At 31.8% G+C, this 21,873-nt stretch overlaps 1 protein-coding gene across 2 annotated transcripts in view; it reads right to left on the reverse strand.

The window, feature by feature from the left end:
• Window positions 1-6,796: 6,796 nt before the first annotated feature.
• CHD1 (chromodomain helicase DNA binding protein 1) overlaps window positions 6,797-21,873 on the reverse strand; it is a 68,006-nt gene continuing 52,929 nt past the window's right edge. Inside the window, exons 25-37 of one of the 2 annotated variants that reach the window (XM_058276619.2) lie at window positions 21,482-21,523; window positions 20,519-20,649; window positions 19,690-19,828; window positions 19,300-19,450; window positions 18,143-18,265; window positions 17,225-17,353; window positions 16,524-16,784; window positions 16,025-16,165; window positions 11,793-11,971; window positions 11,152-11,248; window positions 10,182-10,233; window positions 9,718-9,928; window positions 7,363-8,360 (exon numbers count right to left, since the gene is read on the reverse strand). In XM_058276619.2, coding sequence (XP_058132602.1) covers window positions 8,012-8,360; window positions 9,718-9,928; window positions 10,182-10,233; window positions 11,152-11,248; window positions 11,793-11,971; window positions 16,025-16,165; window positions 16,524-16,784; window positions 17,225-17,353; window positions 18,143-18,265; window positions 19,300-19,450; window positions 19,690-19,828; window positions 20,519-20,649; window positions 21,482-21,523 — 2,005 coding nt within the window. In that variant the 3' untranslated portion in view covers window positions 7,363-8,011. Of the gene's footprint in view, window positions 8,361-9,717; window positions 9,929-10,181; window positions 10,234-11,151; window positions 11,249-11,792; window positions 11,972-16,024; window positions 16,166-16,523; window positions 16,785-17,224; window positions 17,354-18,142; window positions 18,266-19,299; window positions 19,451-19,689; window positions 19,829-20,518; window positions 20,650-21,481; window positions 21,524-21,873 lie in introns of both variants that reach the window. The other variant, XM_058276623.2, reaches the window with a different exon arrangement.

Here is a 21,873-nt window from a genome sequence, read left to right on the forward strand (position 1 = left end):
ATACTGTATGATTCCATTTATTTGAAACTCAAGAAGACAAATCCAACCTATAGTAAAAGAAAGTAGATTAGTGAGCCAGTTTAAGGATGGGGACTTGTGAGCAGGTACACAATGGAAACATTGGGGATATTGGAAATATTCCAAATCATGATTATGGTAGTGTATACATTAGTCAAACTGCACACTTAACATGGATGCATTTTATGTATATTATACTTCAATGAAGTTGACCAAAAAACCTCATTTGAGAATTTCCTGTATCCTTAGGAAACAGATTGCCATAAGAATATTTCTCCCTCCTACCAACAACAAAAAGCTGAAAAACCTATAAAATCAGTTTTTCTTGAGTCCATCAAAGAGCTGTCACTAGGCAGCCAAGTAAGAATTCCAAAAAGTGACAAGTCTCTCAAGGAGATTGTGAACATCAACTGAATACTATATTTGGCACAGAATGTCAGGAAGAGGAGGAGTACATAAAGGAGATAAAAATAAATTAGCTAAATTACAATAAATTATTTTAAAAGGTTGAGTGTGAGCTAGCACTGTGGTCTGCAAAATAGGAGTGCTGCAGGGTACTTTACAAATTTTGAGGAAAACAGTGATAGTGTTTATCTGCCTAAAACAACATGAACCTCTAGCTCAAGATAGTCCACAGTTTCAACATTAGATTTAACTGCATCAGAAAGCTGAGTTTGGTGGTTTCTTTGATAAAAAGCAAGTGCTGTGAGAAAATGAATATGGAACAAATAATGAGGGTAGTGGTCTCCAATCTCATTCCAAGATTTGAGAAGTTATGCAACAGGTGCACATTTCCCATGAAGAAATATTTAAGGTATGAAATACAAATATTTTTTCTTTCAATTCTCAGCTAACTGGGAAGAAACTTTCCCTGACAAGATAAAGGCTATCTACCAACAAACAAACAAACAAAAAAACCCCAACAAAACCCATAATTAATATCACACTCAGTGGTTGCAGACTGAATTCGTAATCCCCACTCCCACCCCCAAACCCCCGATGGGAATAAGGAAAAAAATGCCCATTTTAGCCAACATTACACTAGAGGTTCTAAAAAGTACATTAAGGAAAGAAGACAAGGCATAAAGAGTGGGAAGGAACAAACAGAATTTTTTTCATAGAAGACATGATCATCCATGTAGAAAATCTCCAAGATTCTGCAATAAAGCTATTAGAATTAATTAGTGAGTGAAGCAAGGTCACAGGATACAAGGTAAAATACAAAAATCAATGAACACATGAAATTTTAAACAGAAAAATCATTTACAATACCATTAAAACATGAAGTACTAGGGGTAAATCTAAAATTTATCAAGATTTGTGCATTGCAAACTCACAAAACAATGATGAGAGAAATTAAATACCTAAATAATGGAGATATATACTACATTCATAATTTGGGAGTCGCAATATTTTTAAGATGCCAATATTTCCCAAACTCATTACAGGTTCAATGAAATATCAAATTAAATCCCAGAAAGCTTTTGGTAGAAACTGACAAGGTGATTCTAAAATGTATGTGGAAAAGCAAAGGAATCTAGAATAGTAAAAACAATTTTGAAAAAGAACAACATTTAGAATTCACACTGACTTCAAAATTTACTAAAAAAGCTATGGTGATCAAGATACTGTGGTGTTGGCATAAAGACAGAAATAGAAATTAATGGGACAGAATAGAGAACCCAGAAACAGATCTTGATTTTCATCATTAAAGGTACAATAGAAATTCAGTGGAAAAAGGATAGTTTTTTCAACAAATGGTGCTGGAACAATTGGATATCCATCTGCAAAAGAAAAACAAACAAAACCAAAAACCCACTTTGATTCATCCCTCATACCATATGCAAAGATTAACTGTAAATGGATCATAGATCTGAACATAATTCCTAAAAGGGTAAGACTTCCAAAAATTAGAGAAAAATCTTTGTGATCTCAGGTTAGGTAAAGATGTCCAGACAAAAAGAATGAAGCATAAGAGAAAAAAACGTGATAAATTGGACTTTATAAAAAATTTAAAATTGCATTTCAAAAGGCACTAGGTAAATGAAAAGATAAACCATAAACTAGTAGAAAATATTTGCAAAGTTTATGTGGTACAGGACTTGTAACCAAGATATTTTTAAAAAATTCTTACAATTGAAGGAAACACTTTTTTAAAATTGGAAAATATTTCAACAGGCAGTTCACCAAAGAAGAGATAAAGATGGCAAATACATGTGAAAAGATGTTGAATTTCATTAGTCATTAGGGAAATGCAAATTAAAATCACGAGATACCACTACACATTAGAATGGCTAATAAAAACAACAAAAACCTGTCAATACAAAGTGCTTGCAAGCATGGAGTAAGAACTCTCACATATATATAGCTGGCAGGAAAGTAAAATGGTATATACACTTACCAGCAATAACACTCCAAGATATTTACCCAAGAAAAATTAAGATGCATTTCATGTGCCTATATACACAAATGTTTATAGCACCTTTATTCATAATAGCCATAGGACTGGAAACCCAATTATCCATCCAGTTGGTGAATGGATAAACAAATTGTAGTACACCCATACAAAGGAATATTAACTACTGATAAACACAAAACACAGAAGAGTCTCAAGTGTTATTTGTAAAGTGGAAGAAGCCAGGCTCAAAGGCAGCTGTATATATCCATTTGAATGGTATTTTGGAAAAGGTAAAATTACAGGGAGAAATCAAGTTTCCAGGGGCTGAGAGTGGGGGGGAAAGGGACTGATGCAAAGGGGATGAGAACGTTGATGATTACACAACTATTTGTCAAAACTTATCAAATTGTACACCTAGAGAGGATGAATTTGACTTATATAAACATGTTAATTTTTTAATGGGAAAATATTAAGTACCATGAGAAGGGAATTCTTGTGACTTCATATATAAAACATTAGAAATGGAACATATTTCTCTTGCATTCATTAGTCCCTCTTCAAATTATATTCTTTACTAGTGAGTAGGGAAAGATAGTGTATTATGCTACCTAAAAATGTTTCCGTTCAAAAGATAAAAGTGAAATGTTTTATATATCCCTATTATATACCATGTTTCTGCATAGTATTTTGCAAGGTATTACAATGATTTTGTCTAAGTAGCAATAATTTACAGAAGTCAGTTTCTCTTCATTTTTACGTAAGCATATTATGTTCATTATTAAAGTCAAAGAATTAAAATCCCTGAAACCACATTACTGGGTTCTTTCTCTATTGATCTTAATTCCTAAAAATAAGACAGTCTTTCTGCATTTCTATAGAAGGTTGATTTTTATCAGTCAGGTTTAAAACTGGAAGATCAGCAAAACACAGAATTTTGTAATGTTGGCCATTTATAAGGAGATGCCAAAATCAATTTGTATGTCACACAGAGTTTTAGGTGCTATGGATACAGCAGCGAGAAAAATAAAGCCCCTGTATTTTTTACACTCCAGTTGGGGAGGCAGTCAATGATGAACAAAATAACTAAGGTCAAATAATGTTAAGTGCTAGAACAAAACAAGATATTGGACATTAAAAATGATGGGGTGTGCCGATTTGGAGCCCTGAGATGACATTTAATAAGACCTGAATTGAGGGAACAAGCTCTGCACAAATCAGGGGTAAAGCATTCTTGGTAGAGGAAACAAACAGTGCAAAAAAACAGGATTCTTTGATGTATGGTAAAAACAGCACAGTGTGAGTTGAGCAGAAAGAACAGAAATCGTAGGGGGTAGGGAAATGCCTTAGGTCAGATAGAGCTGTGAATGTTGATTCCATTCATTTATTCAAAACTATGGAACAACTGGAAATATTTTTCTAATATTATTGGTAGAGAAAGGTTAAGCTTGGTTTTGCATATTTCAAAATTAGTTTTCTATTGGATATTTAAGTAGAAATGAGTTTATAGGATTGGATGGCGCTGAAGATAATTCAGCACAGAAATACAAAGAGAAAGAAAAACAGCTAAACTACTGAGATGGACAAAAATCAAGTCATACAATACAGAGCAATACTATAGAAATCCTGGAAATGAAAAGAATGGGTAAGAGGCAAGACCTGTTCAGCTAAAAATTAAAAAGTAAAACCACACCAACTCAACATACAGACTGCAGAGCACCACAGACATAAAAAGATTTGAAAAGTAAACAGGAAAAAACAAGTACTGAATAGTTAAGCTCCACAGATTAGTCTAAAGCTTGGAAACATAATTTATAGTAGTCTACTATAATGAAATTACAACACAACCCACATTTTCTGCCAGATAATTTTTATCTATAAAACCAATATCCTTAGTTCGTTGAAAAAGATTTTTTTTTGGAGACTGTTTATACCTCATCAGTTTAATATTTAGATCAAGACACAAAATGTATGGTGAAACATGGGATTAATAGCATTTTACTCAACTGAGAGTTTAAACTATCAATCCTGTTTCAAATCAAAACTTAGGGTAATTTTTATTTTTTAAAACTAAAGGGCAAGGTGGCCAATGGTCTTTTAGGGTAGAAAAACCAGGTCCATGAAACCTCACTGGTAAATTTGTATATGCATTTTGCAAAATCTGGGAAATATTTTCTTTAATCGCAACTTTCCCAATTTGGTCTTTAGTGGTTTTAACAGTTAAAATTTCCTATCCTTACTTCTTTATAAAAAGGAATCCAAAGATTTCCTGTAATAAAATCGATTAGTTTAGGAAAATCAGTATAAAACAGTGCACAAAATCACTTACTAGTCATTAGCAGGAAAAAATATAATTTCAACTGAATTATTTTCTTCCAAAGACCTAAAATTGGATGCCTTAGGAATTCTACAAGAGAAGTTTTGGTGTTTTGTATCAAGATATTTTTGTTGTTGCGTTGTTGTCTTGTCACTTCCCTCACAGATTTTGTATAAATGCAACATAATATGTAATAATTTTCTATTTTTAACTGTCTTGATTTTAAGTAACCTATTGTTTGATAGAGAAATCTATATTAACATGCTTAAATATACCAATTCATACAAATTTAATATTTTTTCACATTATCTGCTAGTAATGAACTACTCAAAATTTTTACCAAATTAAGCCACATTTACTAGTTCAAGTTTCCAATGGAAGCTGGAAAAACCTTCAAAAATCTACATATAAGGAATAGCTGCTTTTGTCCAAGCCACTTTCTCCTTTTAAAAAAAAAAACAGCTGTTAAAGAGCTACATGGTATTATTTACGGTCCAAAGACCATCTTCTTAGTCAAAAATAGAATAATGCAGTACAAAGAATAATCATGCCATTTACCCTTACCCCTAAGTGTAGGTTCTGTCTCATGAAAATGAACGATAAATCTGTGTGAGATCAGTTAGTACATATCTACTCACCCCTTTCATTAACCTACAAAAATAGATTACAAAAGATAAATTTTCATATAATCTATTTCTTTGTACCCAATTGTAAAGGCTGTCGTTTTATTAAACTACTCATCCTGAACCTAATTAACACACCATTCAAATTCCAAACAGCTTTCCAGTCTGAAAACTATTTTCTAACAAAACCTAAACAAAGAATATTTTCTTTATAAGCAAACAGGCCATTACTTTTAGTAAGAATAATTTATTATATATTATTAAAGTGGAGGGTTTGTTACAATACTATGCATAATCTCTCATCCTTAAAAAATAAATGGATAAAAATAAGTGAAGCAGAATGAGTATGCAGGATGAAAAATAAGCATGTATAAGGAATGTTCCCTATTATATCTATGTACTAATATCTTTGTGTCAATAAACTTATGGCTTCTTGTTCTACTTAATTGCTGACTTCTTACAAATAATAAGCATTTTCCAACAATTGTTTTAGATGTTTCATTCAATGCAGCTTATTGCTGATATATAGAACTATATGTAGTATTGTAAATCAAGAGCCCATTCTATTGTCTCAAAAAATGCAATATTGCTTTAAGAAATTTGCAAAATGGAATATAATGCAAATGTTCTAGCTACATGTTGAATTAAAAATGCCAACCCTGATCCATTTATTGTGTTACTATTATAGCTTCATTAACCATAATTTTAGTCAAATGTTGTACTGTGATTTATAAGTACGTGTGGAGAAAAGTGAACAAGCTTAAAAAATATGCACCAGTGCTGGTATTTCAACACTTTTGCATTTAATTATAAATTAGGTGTTTAAAAGTAGAGTAATTCCCTCACATATTATCTTATATACCAGGAAAGAAACAGTTCATTATTCTTCAGAGCAATTGTTTCTAAAAGAGGGATCATGGCTTTAAAAAAAAGTAAAGCTTTTTTTGTACGTAATATAAATTTGAGACCTAACTGGATAGGAGGATAATATTAAAAAAACCAGTATACCTATGGACAAATTTTTGTAGCTTGCTCCCATATCTAATAACAGGGACACGTATAGGAATATATTCACACACGCTCATTATTTATCAAAGTTAAGACTCAAATTTGTTACATCACAGCATACATCCAAGAATGTATTTCATATCATTTGAAAATTCCCACTGAATATAACAAAGTAATAATCTGTGAATAAATATAAGGCATTCTAAAATAATATTTGCAGGAAGCCAGCAAGTCCAAAGATTTTTCTATGAACTGTTAACTTCATAGCAAGATTCATATAAAATCTTTAAAACAGATTTAGCTGTAGTGTTACACATTACCAACATTCAACTGCTTACCAAAATAACCTTTTTTTGGCAGCTAAATGTTATTTTTTAAAAAGGTTAAGTGCTTGAGGGAATAAGAATGCAGCAGAAAATTACAGGAGCCCACATATCCTTTTTTAAATTTAATTTGTCATATATAAGGTTTTTATATACAATCAGTGTGCATTGTAACAGTTAATATTAAAAGTCAATCAAGTTTATCTAAAATGTTACCTGACTGCATAGCACATTTGACATTATTGCCCATATGAAAAGGGAAAACAAATGGATTTACAATAACTTTTGGCCATTTTGGATTCTGGAAGTGTTCATACACCTACCCTTTTAAACCAAATGCATCTGAAAAAAAAGTTTCCAGAGCATGCATTTAGATTTTACATATCATCTCATCGTTACTACAAACACAGTCCTGACTGAAAAAGAAAAAAAGGGGAGGATGGGTGGGAGGGGAGAAACAACATGTATCTAATAAAATATCCAATATAAAAAGGTAACTAAAGGAATTTAGGGGCCCCTTTCCCCATTTTTTTTTAACATTCTAAACAATGATTCCATCAAGATAAATCATTAAAAAGTGTTATTACACTGATATATATATATATATTTTTAATGATAAGAAAGCCTGAGTTGGTAGGGAAAGGAACAGTCAAAAAAAGCCTGAGAAGGGGAAGGAAGTTAAGGAAAGCTCATTTAATTCATTTACATTAATTTACAGCCATTTTCTTTAGTAAAAAAAGGCATAATAATAGATCACGAACAGGAAATTTCTGGCTATTTTACAGATATAAGTACAGAATTTAAATATTCAAGCTTGTGATGAAAAGCGGCAAGGTGGTCGCAGTGTACAATGTAAACAAGTAGCTTTGGAAAGTGAACAAAGTCCTTGAGTGTTTTTTCTTTATTAAGAAAAGAACTCTCTTTCATTCCTTCCTGAAACATGATCACAGGTCAGAGTGTAAAGTTCATATACAAACATAATTTAAATGAAAGTCAGTCTAAAATCACTGACTTAAAAAACAGTTTTATCCAGCCTATATGGGAGGGCAGTGTTGAGGTCCCTGTAATAGTAAACATTTTCCATTTCTTTAAAAAAGAAAAAAAAAAAAGTACTACAACATTTGTAGTACAGTGCAGCATAATCCTTAAATATAAAAATATTTTCTCTTCTGTTGGGATAATAGACCTTGCATCCTGGAAAGAAGTAACAATACTGCTACTGATAGAAGATCTGTTTATATCTTTCAAGTCATGTAAGGCAATTACTGTGTTGGTTTATGATATATGGCTAAAAGAAAAGTCCAGAAAGACAAAATATCAGTTTTTGTTATGTTTTCCGATTACTCCAGGTATGCTCAGGTGTACTTTTGTGTTCAACTGAGTGTTCGAACGGAGATCTGGAGCCATAAGGAGACCTCTGATCTAGTGGTGACCTAGGGCCACTACTGGAAGCTCTGTGGTCCATTTGCCAATCTGAATGATACCTATAATCCCTGGAAGATTTATGATGTGTATATTCAGAACTTGACCGGTGGTCTGAATATAATCGATGATCTGAATGAGAACGATGATCAGAATGAGATCTATCTTTTAAACTTCCTTCCAAATTTGATGGTCTGTGATCTCTACTCCTGTGATCATCCAGTTTTCTGTGTTTCTCTCTATCACTGTAATATCTAATAAAAGAGAAGGAATTTTAGTCAAATTAAAATATTTCCAAATAAAAAATATTACTAAAAAGTGAAATAAAAAAATCCTTAAAGATGTCTTCTTGTTCAGTGTTTCATTATAAAACTTCATAAAACAGCTTAAAAATTATTGGACAGTATCACTACATACCTCAGGAAAAACTATTCAATTCATAAAACTAAAGTGAGCCAGAACACCTCAGATAGCACCTAATTTTAGAGAGGTTGCTACTTTTTATTCTACACATAATTTGTATTAATGCATTTTAATTATCTCAAGGTTAGAATTAAGAGAATTTTAACTATCTAGAACACCCTTGAAATCAGAACCTTTTAAGCCTCTGAGTGAGGAAAAAACAATGCCATCTATGAAATAATTGCAAAGGAGAATTTTGATTGGTTGGTGTTGCCTATTCGAAGTTTCCTCAAGTTTGACTAGTTATAGGACTTGACACATGAATTACTGAGAAATACATTCCATACATAAATGTGGCAGTTCAATAAAAACTAAACCCTAAAATACTTGCCTTTTCAAATAAAATACACTGAATTAAATACACATAATTTAATATTTTTTGTAAGTCTGTAAGTGTGAAATTTTGACAAATAGAGCTTTCCACTTTCATTATATCCCCCTTTCTAACTTAAAGAGCTGTTCTACGACTGATGTAGTCATAGCATGGCAGTACTTCTCAGGAAGAAGATATTATTGCAGTGAGCACAAGTAAAATGTGGAAGAAAGAGTTTCCGATTCCCACCCCCCTCAACCTTTTAATTCTCAGTTTGAATTTATTTGTAGTAACAATCATTAACTAATGATATTCCTTTATCAGTAATTTCAGAAAATAAATGCTGCTGTTATTATTTTCAGGTTCCTTACTGCTTAAAGGCTTCAAACCAGATTGTGGAGATTAAGTTTAACCTCATGAGGTGTGTTCAAATAAATTTTTACCCCTGTGAGTTTTTAAAAAAATATGGTATGCAGAATTCCCCCCAAATTTTAATCATATTCCAGCAAGTGTTTTACTCCTATTTACCCCAACATAATTTGAAGCATATTTGACCAATATTCTCCAAAATTAGCAAAAATGAATCCCATAATCACATTCTTTACAGTACACCTTTCACCTTATTGCATATTTTGATATTACATTTTTAATTCAAAGAACCAATTTAATATAAAAGAAGTACTACATGCTGATTTTTCTTAATGAAAAGCAAATACTTTTCTTTCACGTAAGACTTGTTTTGACTAAAGACTGCACTGGCTGACAGGTCAAATGCAGCAAATAAAAGGAAAAAAGACAAATGTAAGCAAAATTTCAAATGTGACTGTCAAATTTACCTGCTGTCTTGCTTGTAGTGATCCCAATCACGATGATCTTTACCATTACTAAATGATGAATAGGGTCTCTTCCTGGAATCACTCTTTTTGTAAGAATCTCCCTGATATCGATCTTTATGATGATCAAGATACTGAGACAAGTGTCTATCAGATGAATAACTGTCCCTGCTGCTATCGTCGTGATTTGTATTCTCTTTCAATCTTTCCACATCTGTTAAGGAAAAAAGTTCAACTTTTATCATTTATGGAAAATTGTAAAATAAGCTAAGAAAGGATTATTGTTTAACAGATTTTATATAGTAATGTAAGTATGTTTTAGAATCCCAGTACATTCTCAGTATCAAGGTATTTTTAAATTAAAAAAAAAACTTAAGAATGCTTTTTATAATTTGGTTGATTTAAAACAAAAGAAAAAACTTTAAATTTATTCTTCATAACTATGATAGATAACGAAGCTTACTGACCTGGATTTCTAATAACGTGGACATTCAAATTGCTGTTCTGGTCATTGTTTTGCTAAAATAAATGCACATACATAAGAATCTTTTATAAGTGGCTTCAAATCCTCTTAGGAAATAGGGAAAAAGAAAATTCTTAAAAAGAAGTTCCTGATACTGAAATAAGTCCTCACACAAGGTATTAGAATGTACAAATGTAACATTAACCAATATTTTTCTAAGCACAAACTATTTGTCCCATAAATTAAATAATTTTTATATTTGAATTAATTTTAGACTTACAGAAAAGTTGCAAAAATAGTACCAAGAGTTCCCATATGCTTCACCCAGTTTCTCCTAATGTTAGTATCTTACACAACCATATCAAAACGATGCATAATTATAAGACCAAGTAATTAACACAGGTACAAAAATACTATTAACTGAATTACAGACTTCACTCAGAGTTCATATTTTCCCACTAATATTCTTTTTTCTGTCCCAGGATCTAATTGGAAACCCCATAGACTTAACTAATAAATGTTTTTACTAATAAATGACACACAGTTAGTTCCTCAGTCTTTTCTTCCATGATCTTGATACTTTAGAAAAGCATTGGACATTTATTCTGTAGAATATCCCTCAACTTGGGTTTCTTAGATGTTTTCTTATGATTAGATTGAGGCTATACATTTTTGCAAGACTATCACAGAAGTGAGTGATATTCTCAGTGTTATATCAGGGAGCTCATGATGAATGGTTAGGTCATTTAGTCACTTAATTAAAAGGTCGTGTCAGCTGGATTTTTCCTCTATAAAGTTACTTTGCTTTTTTCCCCTGCTGATTTTAGCTGTCATCAGTGGATGCTATGGCAACAATTTTTGTGGCATTCTAATAGTGATTTTCTATTTCTCATTCCTTCAACTTTATTCAACTCTTCTGTAAGAAAGAATACCTCATGATATTAAAGAATTATCAGGAAAATGCATTAATTTACCTGAGATTCCTGTCGTTTTTTAATAGCATGTTTGTATAATTTGTGTAATTTTCTTGCATCAAACTCAGTAAACTTAGATACAAAAATCCACAGGTTTCTAGAAGGAGAAAAGGTAAATTAGTCTGGTGGAAAATATTTAGTGCATGGTTTCAGTTTCCCTACATATGACAAATCAGTTTTACTTGTGTGCAAAAGTTTAGTGATATGGTCAATTTCCTATCTCCTTTCTTTCAAATGAATCTTGATTAAATTTAAGAAGGAAAGAGAAAAGGATAGGATTTTTTCACAGAAAATGAATTTACTAAATTTATGGAACAAATAAATCTATTTGTTTGGTGAAGGGCAGTGACTTTAAAATAAAATGCAATTTAAATTTTTAATGAAACAAGCTTTCATGTTTCTTATTTAAAGGCAGAGATGTCACCTTGTGGTTTCTCATGATGTATAATTAAGCAATCACTCATGAATAAAAAAGCTTTAAAATTAAAGGTGAAAAGTAAAAACAATCACCTTCAGATTACCTCTTTAAAAGATACTTTTCGTTGCCTAAACTTCAGAAGTAGAAAATTAAACTGAAATACAAGGGACAACTAATTACATTAAATATTAATTTAACAGTTCCTGAAAAGTATATCACTTACTTTCTCCACTGTTTAATTTGTTCAGGATTTGCATACTCTTTCAGACATTCTGTGATATGATCTCCAATTTTTATTAAACATTGTCTAGTATGCTCCAATTGCTCTCTTTCTGAAAGGCCTTTCTCAGGTCTATCAAGTTGTTTCAAAGCTGCTTTGACAGGCCTCATCCTTTCTTTACACTTTAAAATGGGGAAATTAGAGCGTAAATACACATATTAAAAACCTGAATTCGACAAGTTAAATACAACACTGTCTAATGCCAAACTAAGCATTAAATCTCACTGTATAGCTCTGAAGTACCAAGTTTTTCTCTCCTTCATATTTTCTTCAGAAAGTGAGGTTTTCCATTATTTAGAATTAGTCACTAAGTAAAAGCTTTGGATTTCATTTAGCTTTTGCAAAAATGGTTGCTTTTTTATACTGTAGCATATTATCTGAAGCAGTCATAAACAGAATACTAAACAATAAAATATTTTATGATATCCTTATTATCTGATTTTATTGTCATAATATACAGTAAAATGTAGAAAATAAAACTTTAAAAGTTAAAAAAATAAGATAAGGATCTTTATATAATAAAATATACTAGCAAAGTTTAATCAGCATAGCAAGATGTTCAAATTGTCTATTCTTCCAAACCTTTGGGGCAAAACAAATAATGACTTTTACTACTTTAGCGTGCGGGAGAGTAAACGGTGTTTAATAAAGATCAACCTTTCCCATGGCCCCTGATATGCTGCAAAGAGAACATCAAAAATTATATAACTCAGGTGAAGCACAATTTGTATAATGAAGCTATTACCTTATACTAAAACTAGAATAAAGATATTACTAAAAAGGCAAATTCTACATAAATTTCATTTATGAATATAACTGCAAACACAAATTTAAATTTAACAATTTTATCTATGAGTAGGGAGTTGGTTTTGTTCTAGGAATCTAAGTATGTAACACCACCAGACAATATATTAAGTTGATCTAAAATCATTTACTTAAAAACATATCCTTTTGCCAATGCTATGAAGGGTCACTACAACTATTGTCAATATATGTGCAGATTTATTTCTGAGTGATCTATTCTGTCTCATTAATCTACTTGTCCAAAAATCATCTGGGAGATTTTCCATCTTTTGTTAGTAATATTTAAATAACACTTGTTCTTTATAGTAAAATCAAAGATTCAGACAGGCCTGATACCTTTTTTTTTTTTTTTTAAAGAAAGGAAAATAATTTCCTTTCTGATTTTTAGCATTATTTACCTGTTCTTTCTTTCTTGTTCAAGTTTGGTAGTTTATGTTCTACTAGAAAATGATTTATTCAAGAGATAGAAGTTGAGCATATATTATGTTCTACACTTTATTTTAGAACCAGGAAAGAGAAGTAAATAAAACAGGGAGATCCTGCCTTTATGTAACTTGCACTCTAGAAGGAGACTACAGCCAATAAATTTTTAAAAAAAAACATATTTTATGTTCAATGGTGCTAACTTTGATCAAGGAAAAAAGAGCAAGGAACTTTCTATTTTATGTAAGATTTCAGGAAAGGGTGATATTAGAGTAGACACCCAAAGAAAATGAATAAGTTATTCCAAGCAGAAGGAACTGCAAGTGCAAATGTCCTGAATATGTTTGACGTGTTTAAAGAACAGAATGAAGACCAGAGTGAATGAAACCAAGCGAGTGAAAGGAAATGGGAGAGAAGACAATGGGAGTAAACTAGATTCTATACCCTTTAAGGCCACTGTTAGGACTTTTATCCTGAATGATAGAAAGTCATTTGAGAATTTTAAGCAGACAAAGTGAAAGGAGGGGACTTTATTCTCCACAGAACAGTAGAGGGTGGGATGGGAGGGTAGAAGTAGTGAGAAAAGCTATGAGGCTATTGAAATAATCCAGGAAAGACAGTTACGGTGGACAAAGGGAGGAATTAATGACTAAAATCTATGCTACAGCCAAGGCTTGAAGTTTGGGATTTGAAAGCACTTATTAGGTGACAAAGGCTGTGCTTTACTTTAAATGTACTTCATTTGATCCTGACAACAGATCTTTGATGTACTATTTAACCTATTTTGCAGAAGAAGATATTGAAACTTAGAAGGAAGTGATAGGAGTCAAACCCAAGTCCAACTGACTTCAAACCTTGTGCTCTTCCTTGACTGCTTAAATTATACTACCAATTTGGGAAAATAAATAAGTGAAAAAAAGGAGTCAAATGAGGCAAGGATGTCAAGGAGAATGGAAACTACACAAGGCCACTGAATTTGTTAATCAGAGATATTCCCAAATAAAATGGAATTCCTTATGTAGTGGTAAAATTCTAATCATGCAAGCACAGAAAGTAGGCTTAAGAGTCCTGTTTAAAACTATTCCATGATTCCTCTCCATAACACAAGGTTTTTAAGATCAGTAAAAAGGTTAACAGAAGGAAAATTCAGGGAAACGGACTTTGGCCCAGTGGTTAGGGCGACCGTCTACCATATGGGAGGTCCGCGGTTCAAACCCCGGGCCTCCTTGACCCGTGTGGAGCTGGCCATGCGCAGTGCTGATGCGCGCAAGGAGTGCCGTGCCACGCAAGGGTGTCCCCCGCGTGGGGGAGCCCCACGCGCAAGGAGTGCACCCGTGAGGAAAAGCCGCCCAGCGTGAAAAGAAAGAACAGCCTGCCCAGGAATGGCGCCACCCACACTTCCCGTGCCGCTGACGACAACAGAAGCGGACAAAGAAACAAGACGCAGCAAATAGACACCAAGAACAGACAACCAGGGGAGGGGGGAAATTAAATAAATAAATAAATCTTAAAAAAAAAAAAAAAAAAAGAAGGAAAATTCATGCATTGAGTACAGTAGTAAAATTTCTATTTCAGCAGTTACAGGAACAAGTCAGAAGAGTAAGGAAGAAATGTTAGCAAAGAAAAGAGACAAAACTTGCAAACTCTCCTAACTCAGTAATGAAGCAGTTAAAGGAAGGGAAGCAGGTCAACCTAAGAGTTTAATGTTTGCACTTTAAAAAAGTAGAGCACACCATCATCTTTCCCACCTAATTTAGGAAGGACAGAAACTAATAGAAAATGGACAGGGAAGTCAGATTAAGATATAGGTAAAAAAGAAAACAACTAGCCTTAAAGAGAAGGTTAGGCATCTCAGCATGTGAATCTGGAGAAGAGAGCTAGAGAAAGATATATGCCCAATTAAATAAATTAGAAAACAGAGGCAGCAAAAACTTATTTTGAATGTCCCTAATGCTTTCAGAGAATTTGGACGGATGTCAAATCACCCAAAAGTAAGAAGGACAAGAAAATTGTGGGAGGGACTAAAGAGCATGAAAAATGTTTAAAGAAGCTATACTAGGGAATATCGTGGAATCACTAAAAAAAAAAAATGTGTTCAGCTATTAAAGAAATTCTCTACTCAGGTCTAGAAGAGGAGAAAATAGGACTAGAGGGTGAGCTGGAGATCTAGAATGTGAATCAACACAAACATGACTTTAGAAGATGAAATTTTACATATTTAATGACAGCATTCGATTGATACTAGTGACCTAATTGACTTAAGATTATAACCAAGGCTAACAAGTGACTATAGTGTTTTAATTATAAACTTTCCCGTCAGTTGATACTTGTAATGATTTATTTCCTAGTTCAAGCTCCAAAAAAGGTTCTAACCAGTCTATTACCACTCATCCTTTTTCTCTTAAAACATTTAATCCCTTCCGATTTTGCTCTATGTCTAGAATTTTCATAGTTGCAACCACTTTATTAGCTCCTGATTTTATTGCAATTCTGTGTCTACTGAATCTAGTAATTTAACACTGGGGCTTTCATTTTGTATATTTATATGTTTTTCTTATTTCACCTTCTGTTTTTATCGTATTCTATAAAATTATTGGTCTGTGAAAGACTGAGAGGGAAAAAACTAGTCCATCACTATAGATAAAAAGTACTAAACTGTAGATAATAGTCTTTTCAAGAATTGAAAACTTTTAAGATCCTAACGCAGAAGAAAATAAACATCCTTTAAGTAGTCCCTAAGTTTCTTGCTCTTTAAAGTCTTTAATTTAAGAAGGGTTTTTTTTTTAAAGTTTATTCCAAATTTAAACACTTAAATCTATTGCTTTTATCAATCTGAAATGCAGTATTGCCAAATTCAAATACAGTTCTAAATTTCAAAAGCCCCAAAATGATCATTTAAGTTAAGATTCAGTGTGAATTACTACTAATAATCATAATCTACTACTTACAATGCTAAACGTCTTCTGATCTAGCTCTTCAGATTCTTCAGATATGGGAACTGGTTCACCACTTGCAGTTATATGAACTGGAGCATCTGACCCGGAAGTTTTTTTGGATCTTTCCTTGATATCAGACTTGGATTCACTCAACTGAAGAAAAAGAGAAAACAAAAAATCCAACAAAATGAAAATGATTAACACTTCTGGAAAACAATTAGTCTCATTTCAGTCTACAAGTGCTTATTCTCACTGAAAATTCTTATCTATTTACTGTTTTCTCAATTTATTTGAAGAAACCAAAGAATAAAACTACTCTATAATTACTCTACATAAGGCATTGAAAGAGTTGTTCGAACCTATTTTTCTTCTCTACTAGGTTAGACATCCACATGTAGTTTTAAAGAACTCAATTACTGAGGCCAATTTGGTCTAATCTGCAATTTATTCTCCTAAAAATCTAAATATGAATGCTTCACACTTTCTAAATTTTACATTATAATTTGCATACCTTTTCTTCCTTTATGTCTTTTTCTTTCTGCATAGCTTCTTTTACTTTTTCTCTTTTTTCTTTAAAATCTTTTTCCTTTATATCTTTCTTATTCTCCTTTTCTTTTAGCTCCCTTTTAAGTTCTCCTTTATTCTCCTTTTCTTTTGTTTCCCTTTTTTCTTCTGGTTCCTTCTTTATACAAACATCTGGCTCAGGTATTTCTTCACTGTCTCTTTCTGTTTTAATTTTTTTATTTGGATGTTTCACAGAAGTGATCTCATCCTAGAAAGTGCAAGTATGGCCAATGTATTACTAACCAAATCTTGATGTAGACTAATTTCTTTTCTTTGCATGACTACAGATTGCATTTATGTGGATTCTGAAAGAAATAGTCCAGAATCCCATTAATAGTGATACATGCAATCTTTACAATCCTATAAACTAAGGTAAACCAGTCCCATTCACAATCAATAAAATTAAAGGGACAGGAGCTCATTCAATTGGCAAATGTCTGAAAAGGAAAGACCTCTGCTCTACTCTTATAGTGATACACATAATATTTTTATTGGGTGGGTAGAATTCTGTTCTACAAAAGAAACTATGTAATGAACCATAAAAAGGATTAGTATAAAATTAAAACTTCAGGCCTCATTTCAAATTTTAACATTACTAAAACATGCCTTTCCATAAAGAAAAGGTTGTTTCTTAAAACATATTGGTACCTTTTCATCATCTTCATCAGACTTTTCGGAGGGCAGGGGAGAAGAATCACTCTTTATTTCCTCTTTCATTTTCATAGACTTCATTGCTTTATTCTTCTTAGCTCTTGCTTTTCTCCTCTTTGAACTCCCCTAAAAATAATAATTTTCATTTTAGCCACCTCTCTATATATTCTATGTCAAAAACCCTTTAAAAATACTGAACCTAAAAAGCTCGAAAAACACATTTCTACACAATACCATTGGTAATAAGTTGCAGCAACCTTAGAATGTCAACATAAATTATGTAACTTAATAATCAAATAAAATGTTGATATGAATAATACTAACAAACTATAATTATTCTTTTAATAAAGAGGATTAGAAAGACAGAAATGGAAAACAGATTTTTCGCCCTCCTAGATTAATATACCTTCAACTTAATACAATGCAACCACAGAAAGAATTAGAGATGATTTTTAATATTGCACAGATAGTTACTGACATTGTGTTCACAGAAAAACTTTTAAAGGCTCCTTTAGTTTCCAACCATCTCCCTTTCAGCATCCTTTTCCAACTTTTTGGAGCTCCCTCATAGTCCAGTTCAGTTACTTTTGATGCTGATTCTTAAGCTCTCCAATGCCTCCAAATGAAATAGTAATGTAGGCTTGGTCCCTCAGAAAGTATTCCATACTCTAAGTATCAAAGTTTTCCCCCATTATCACTCCAAATACTAGAAAAAACAGGACCCCACTTCTGAAAGATATGACTCACTAGTTTTAACATGCAGAAACTTTAAGGAAAACATTACCATATTCAAAACTTCATAACTATGAAAAATATACCTAAAAGCTCATATTAACTATATATGTCTAGGGTGATCAATACATTAATCTTACTGGAAAGTAAACTGCTTTTAAAGCATCCAAATTTTTAACTTACTGCACCAGAAAGTCTCTGAGCTTCTTTTCTTGCGAGATCTTTACTAAGTAATTTGATGAGGTAGTCTGCACGTGTCTGCAACTGTTTTGCTTGTGGTTTTTTATCAGGATCATCTGGGAGAATCTGAAAAGTTAATTTTTCAGATTGCCTTTAAATAACACGAGAAATTCATTGGCTAAAAAAGGCTAAACAATTTTTAAAGTATGTAAAATTTACTACCAAATAATTCTTAAAATTTGTAGGAATAAACAACTCAGAATGCAAAGTACATTTTAAAAAATATTCCTAGGCCACAGCTGATGATATAATTTTCCAGGGAATAAATTCTAAAGAAATATGTGATAAAAAATTCCTTCATGTTATTATCTTTCCTAAGGAGAATAGAAAAGTATGAGGTTATAAACTTCTTTTAAATACATAAATATCCAGTGTGATTAAATGTTACAATATTCTTCAGATTCCCTAACTTGCTTGGTAACAGTATTATTTCAGTATGTACAAAGTTCCTTAGAATACAAAGTATCATCTACCTACAGGATGACCCAAAGTGTGCACCATGAGGCACCGCCAGGCAAACTTAAATGGGAATCTTTAACCCATTTAAGTTTTGCTTCATAGCAGCAAATGAAAAGTACCAATATCGAAGGTTCCCATTTGTCAGTGAATGGGCAAAATGACAAAAGGATAACTAAACTGACAAGGATAAAGAAATGCCTCCAATATTTTCCATTTTAGGCAAAGAAATAACATTAAGTAAAACATTAGCATCAAATCACACAGAATTCCAAACAGTACTGGACATTAAGAAAAATTTATAAAAGATTTTAAGAATCATTTTTTTGCATTTACATGAATAATCAAGTTAATGATGGGATATAAGATTTACTTTTAACCTAATTATCTGAAGAAACAGTATACCTATATATATAACTTAATAATAACATGTAATTTTATAAAGTAAGGTAATCCTCAGATCATTTGAATTCAATTTCTTCATGAAGACCATGTTTCTAAAGCAGCCAGCCAAGGCCACACAGCTAGCTAGTGCCTTGGTTTCCTGACTCCTAGGTTGAGTTTCAAACATAATTAAAAATAAAAAATTAGACTAAATTCAACTCCACATTAATGGTTAATAGGATCAAGAAATATTTAAGTACCTTGTGTGTTAAACTGAGGTCAGGATCCATTTTAATCATTTCCCAGCTTCCATATCCATATTCATAGATACCAATCAACAAATTGGAATCATCTTCTTTGCCCCAGTCTATATCAAAATGAGCTGCCTTGGTGTGACATGGGATAGTATACCTAGCATTAAAATTAATAACCACTGTCAAGTTAAGTTTATAATGGCCTTATTAATAAATTAACTTTAAAAACTTATTTGAGTCATGAGAACTCCAAAATGTTATGTTTTTTATTTTTAAAACCTGTTGCTTCAAAACTAGCCAAGTACACCATAAGGAGCATTTTTTTTTAAAACACGAATATATGTATAAATTATTTAACAACAAAAATTTTTACACTGGAGAAATGAAATGACTCACTGCTTTCTTTCCTCTGGATCTGAAGGAATGGATTTGTGCAAAGGTATTAATTCTTCTTCATGGGAAATAACTAGTTTGGCATTCACCTGTACTCCTGATATTCGGAATGTTGGACCCTTCACTTTTCCAAGCCTACCACCTTAAATTTTTTAAAGGAAAGTTTAAAAAGCATGAAATATGTAATTTTACAAAACACAAAGCAATGTATTATTTATATTAATAAGTATTACATTACTTATATTGTTAAGGGGAGAGGGGCTTTACTATCAAATCTAAAAAAAAAATTTCACTACAAGATGTTCCAGTTCACAACAGTGATTATAATCTAGCAGATCTGGATTCACAAAAAGTATTTCAGGTAATTGTTTTATCAATTACAGAAGATAAATATATTTGTTATCAGCCTCTAAGTAAGAGTGCTAGTATGATTTTTCTGATGTACTTGATTACTTTTACCTAAATACTTTTACTCAAGTAGATGAACTGCAACATAGATATAATGATATAACTATGCCACAAACCAATGCCATATGCATATTTTTACATCATAGTCTCTCAATTATCAATACTAAAAATAACAATTAACAATGATTCCTGATGTTAGCTACCAGCCAGCATATACCCACAACTCTAAAGGATGGATTCTAGCTAGCCTTCAAAAACAGTTTTGCTCTCTGATTTCCTATGGCAAAAGAATGGCTTTGCTTTGATTCGTAAAGAATCTTTTAAGACAAATGGTAACTTAAGATATACCTGCTAAACTTGATAAAAATGTATTTTGAAACTTACATTTATAACGCTCTTTAAATCGTTCTCATTTTAATCTTACCTGTTCGTTCTGTTCCTGAAGAACTATCCTTTAAAGCTTTAATACAACCATTATGTACTAATTCTCCTAGTCGTCTGAGGTCTGTTTCTGACTTATCAACTAATTCAGCATCTCGTGCAATTGCATCCAATCTGTAAGAAAACAATTTTCAGGTAACTATGTATAATTAAGGTGTGCCATTTAAGCTCTAAAAGACACTACTCTCTACTGCATTTCTGACAAATTCTAGTTCATATAACTGGCATGAAACATTTAAAAACCAGGAGGAATTGGTGGAGAAACAATCCATTTATATAATAAATGATGAAAATAAAAATAAAGTTAATCAATGGCTCATGTATCAATTTACAAGTTTTCCATAAATGACCAAATCTTAAGAGGATAAAATTTTCTCTTCAGAAGTAAAACAATTTGAATCTTTGTTGTTCTATAATTATATAGTGGGTTTGGCCACAGTAGAGTATTACAAACTATTCTTGGGGTTAACAGGTAACTTCAAAGGAACTATTGTGACAATTTGAGTTTAAATCCAGTATGTATAAAAAGTAGCTGGCATTAGGAAAATTTACGGAAATTTCCATAATTAGTGAAAACAGCTAAATTTGAAGTCAGAGACTAGGATTTTAGCAACTCAGTCACTCAAGGGATGAATCTACTTATGATATTGTATAAGTTTGTGATGAATGAGATAAAAGCATGTGACTATGCCTCATAGTTATAAAAAGGCAAAATAAACATGTATTTTATAGACAACTTAAACATGATCAAATTTAAAAGACTAGAAAGAATTAAAGATAGTAAAAATTTTTTGAAAATCAATTTGAACTTGACTTTCTATAGATTTTGTAAATGATTGTTAAAAACAAATTTAACAAAGTAGATAAACAGTGTTAACATAAAGAGTAAAAGCTGAGAGCATGTAACACATTCATATTGTTATACGAGAATGGTAACTAAATTTACCTTTCCAGAGGGCCACCAAACTTCTTGTAACTCTTGATAAACCTAACAGAAAATAATTGTTAAGTTTAAATATAGGCTTCATTTATCTACTTAAAAATACATACACACACCAATATGTATATATTTAAAATGTATATAGGAAAGAATACTGGTGAGAGCAAAAATTAATTCAAGGTATTAACAAAAATGAATGAATTAAGCTAAATAGATACATATTTTTTAAAACATTAAGATGTACCAAATAACAAGATATTTTAACACCCAGCATGATCCTGAGTTTAGAACCCAATATAAATAAAACAATAGAAGCTAATTTTAATTTCAGAAATTACTTTATTATTTTCACAAGACAAAAAAAATGTTTCAAACTACCACAGGAAGTGTCTTCAGAG

Source organism: Dasypus novemcinctus, chromosome 2 (genome assembly GCF_030445035.2).
Source record: "Dasypus novemcinctus isolate mDasNov1 chromosome 2, mDasNov1.1.hap2, whole genome shotgun sequence".
In the NCBI taxonomy this organism is placed as follows: Eukaryota; Metazoa; Chordata; class Mammalia; order Cingulata; family Dasypodidae; genus Dasypus; species Dasypus novemcinctus.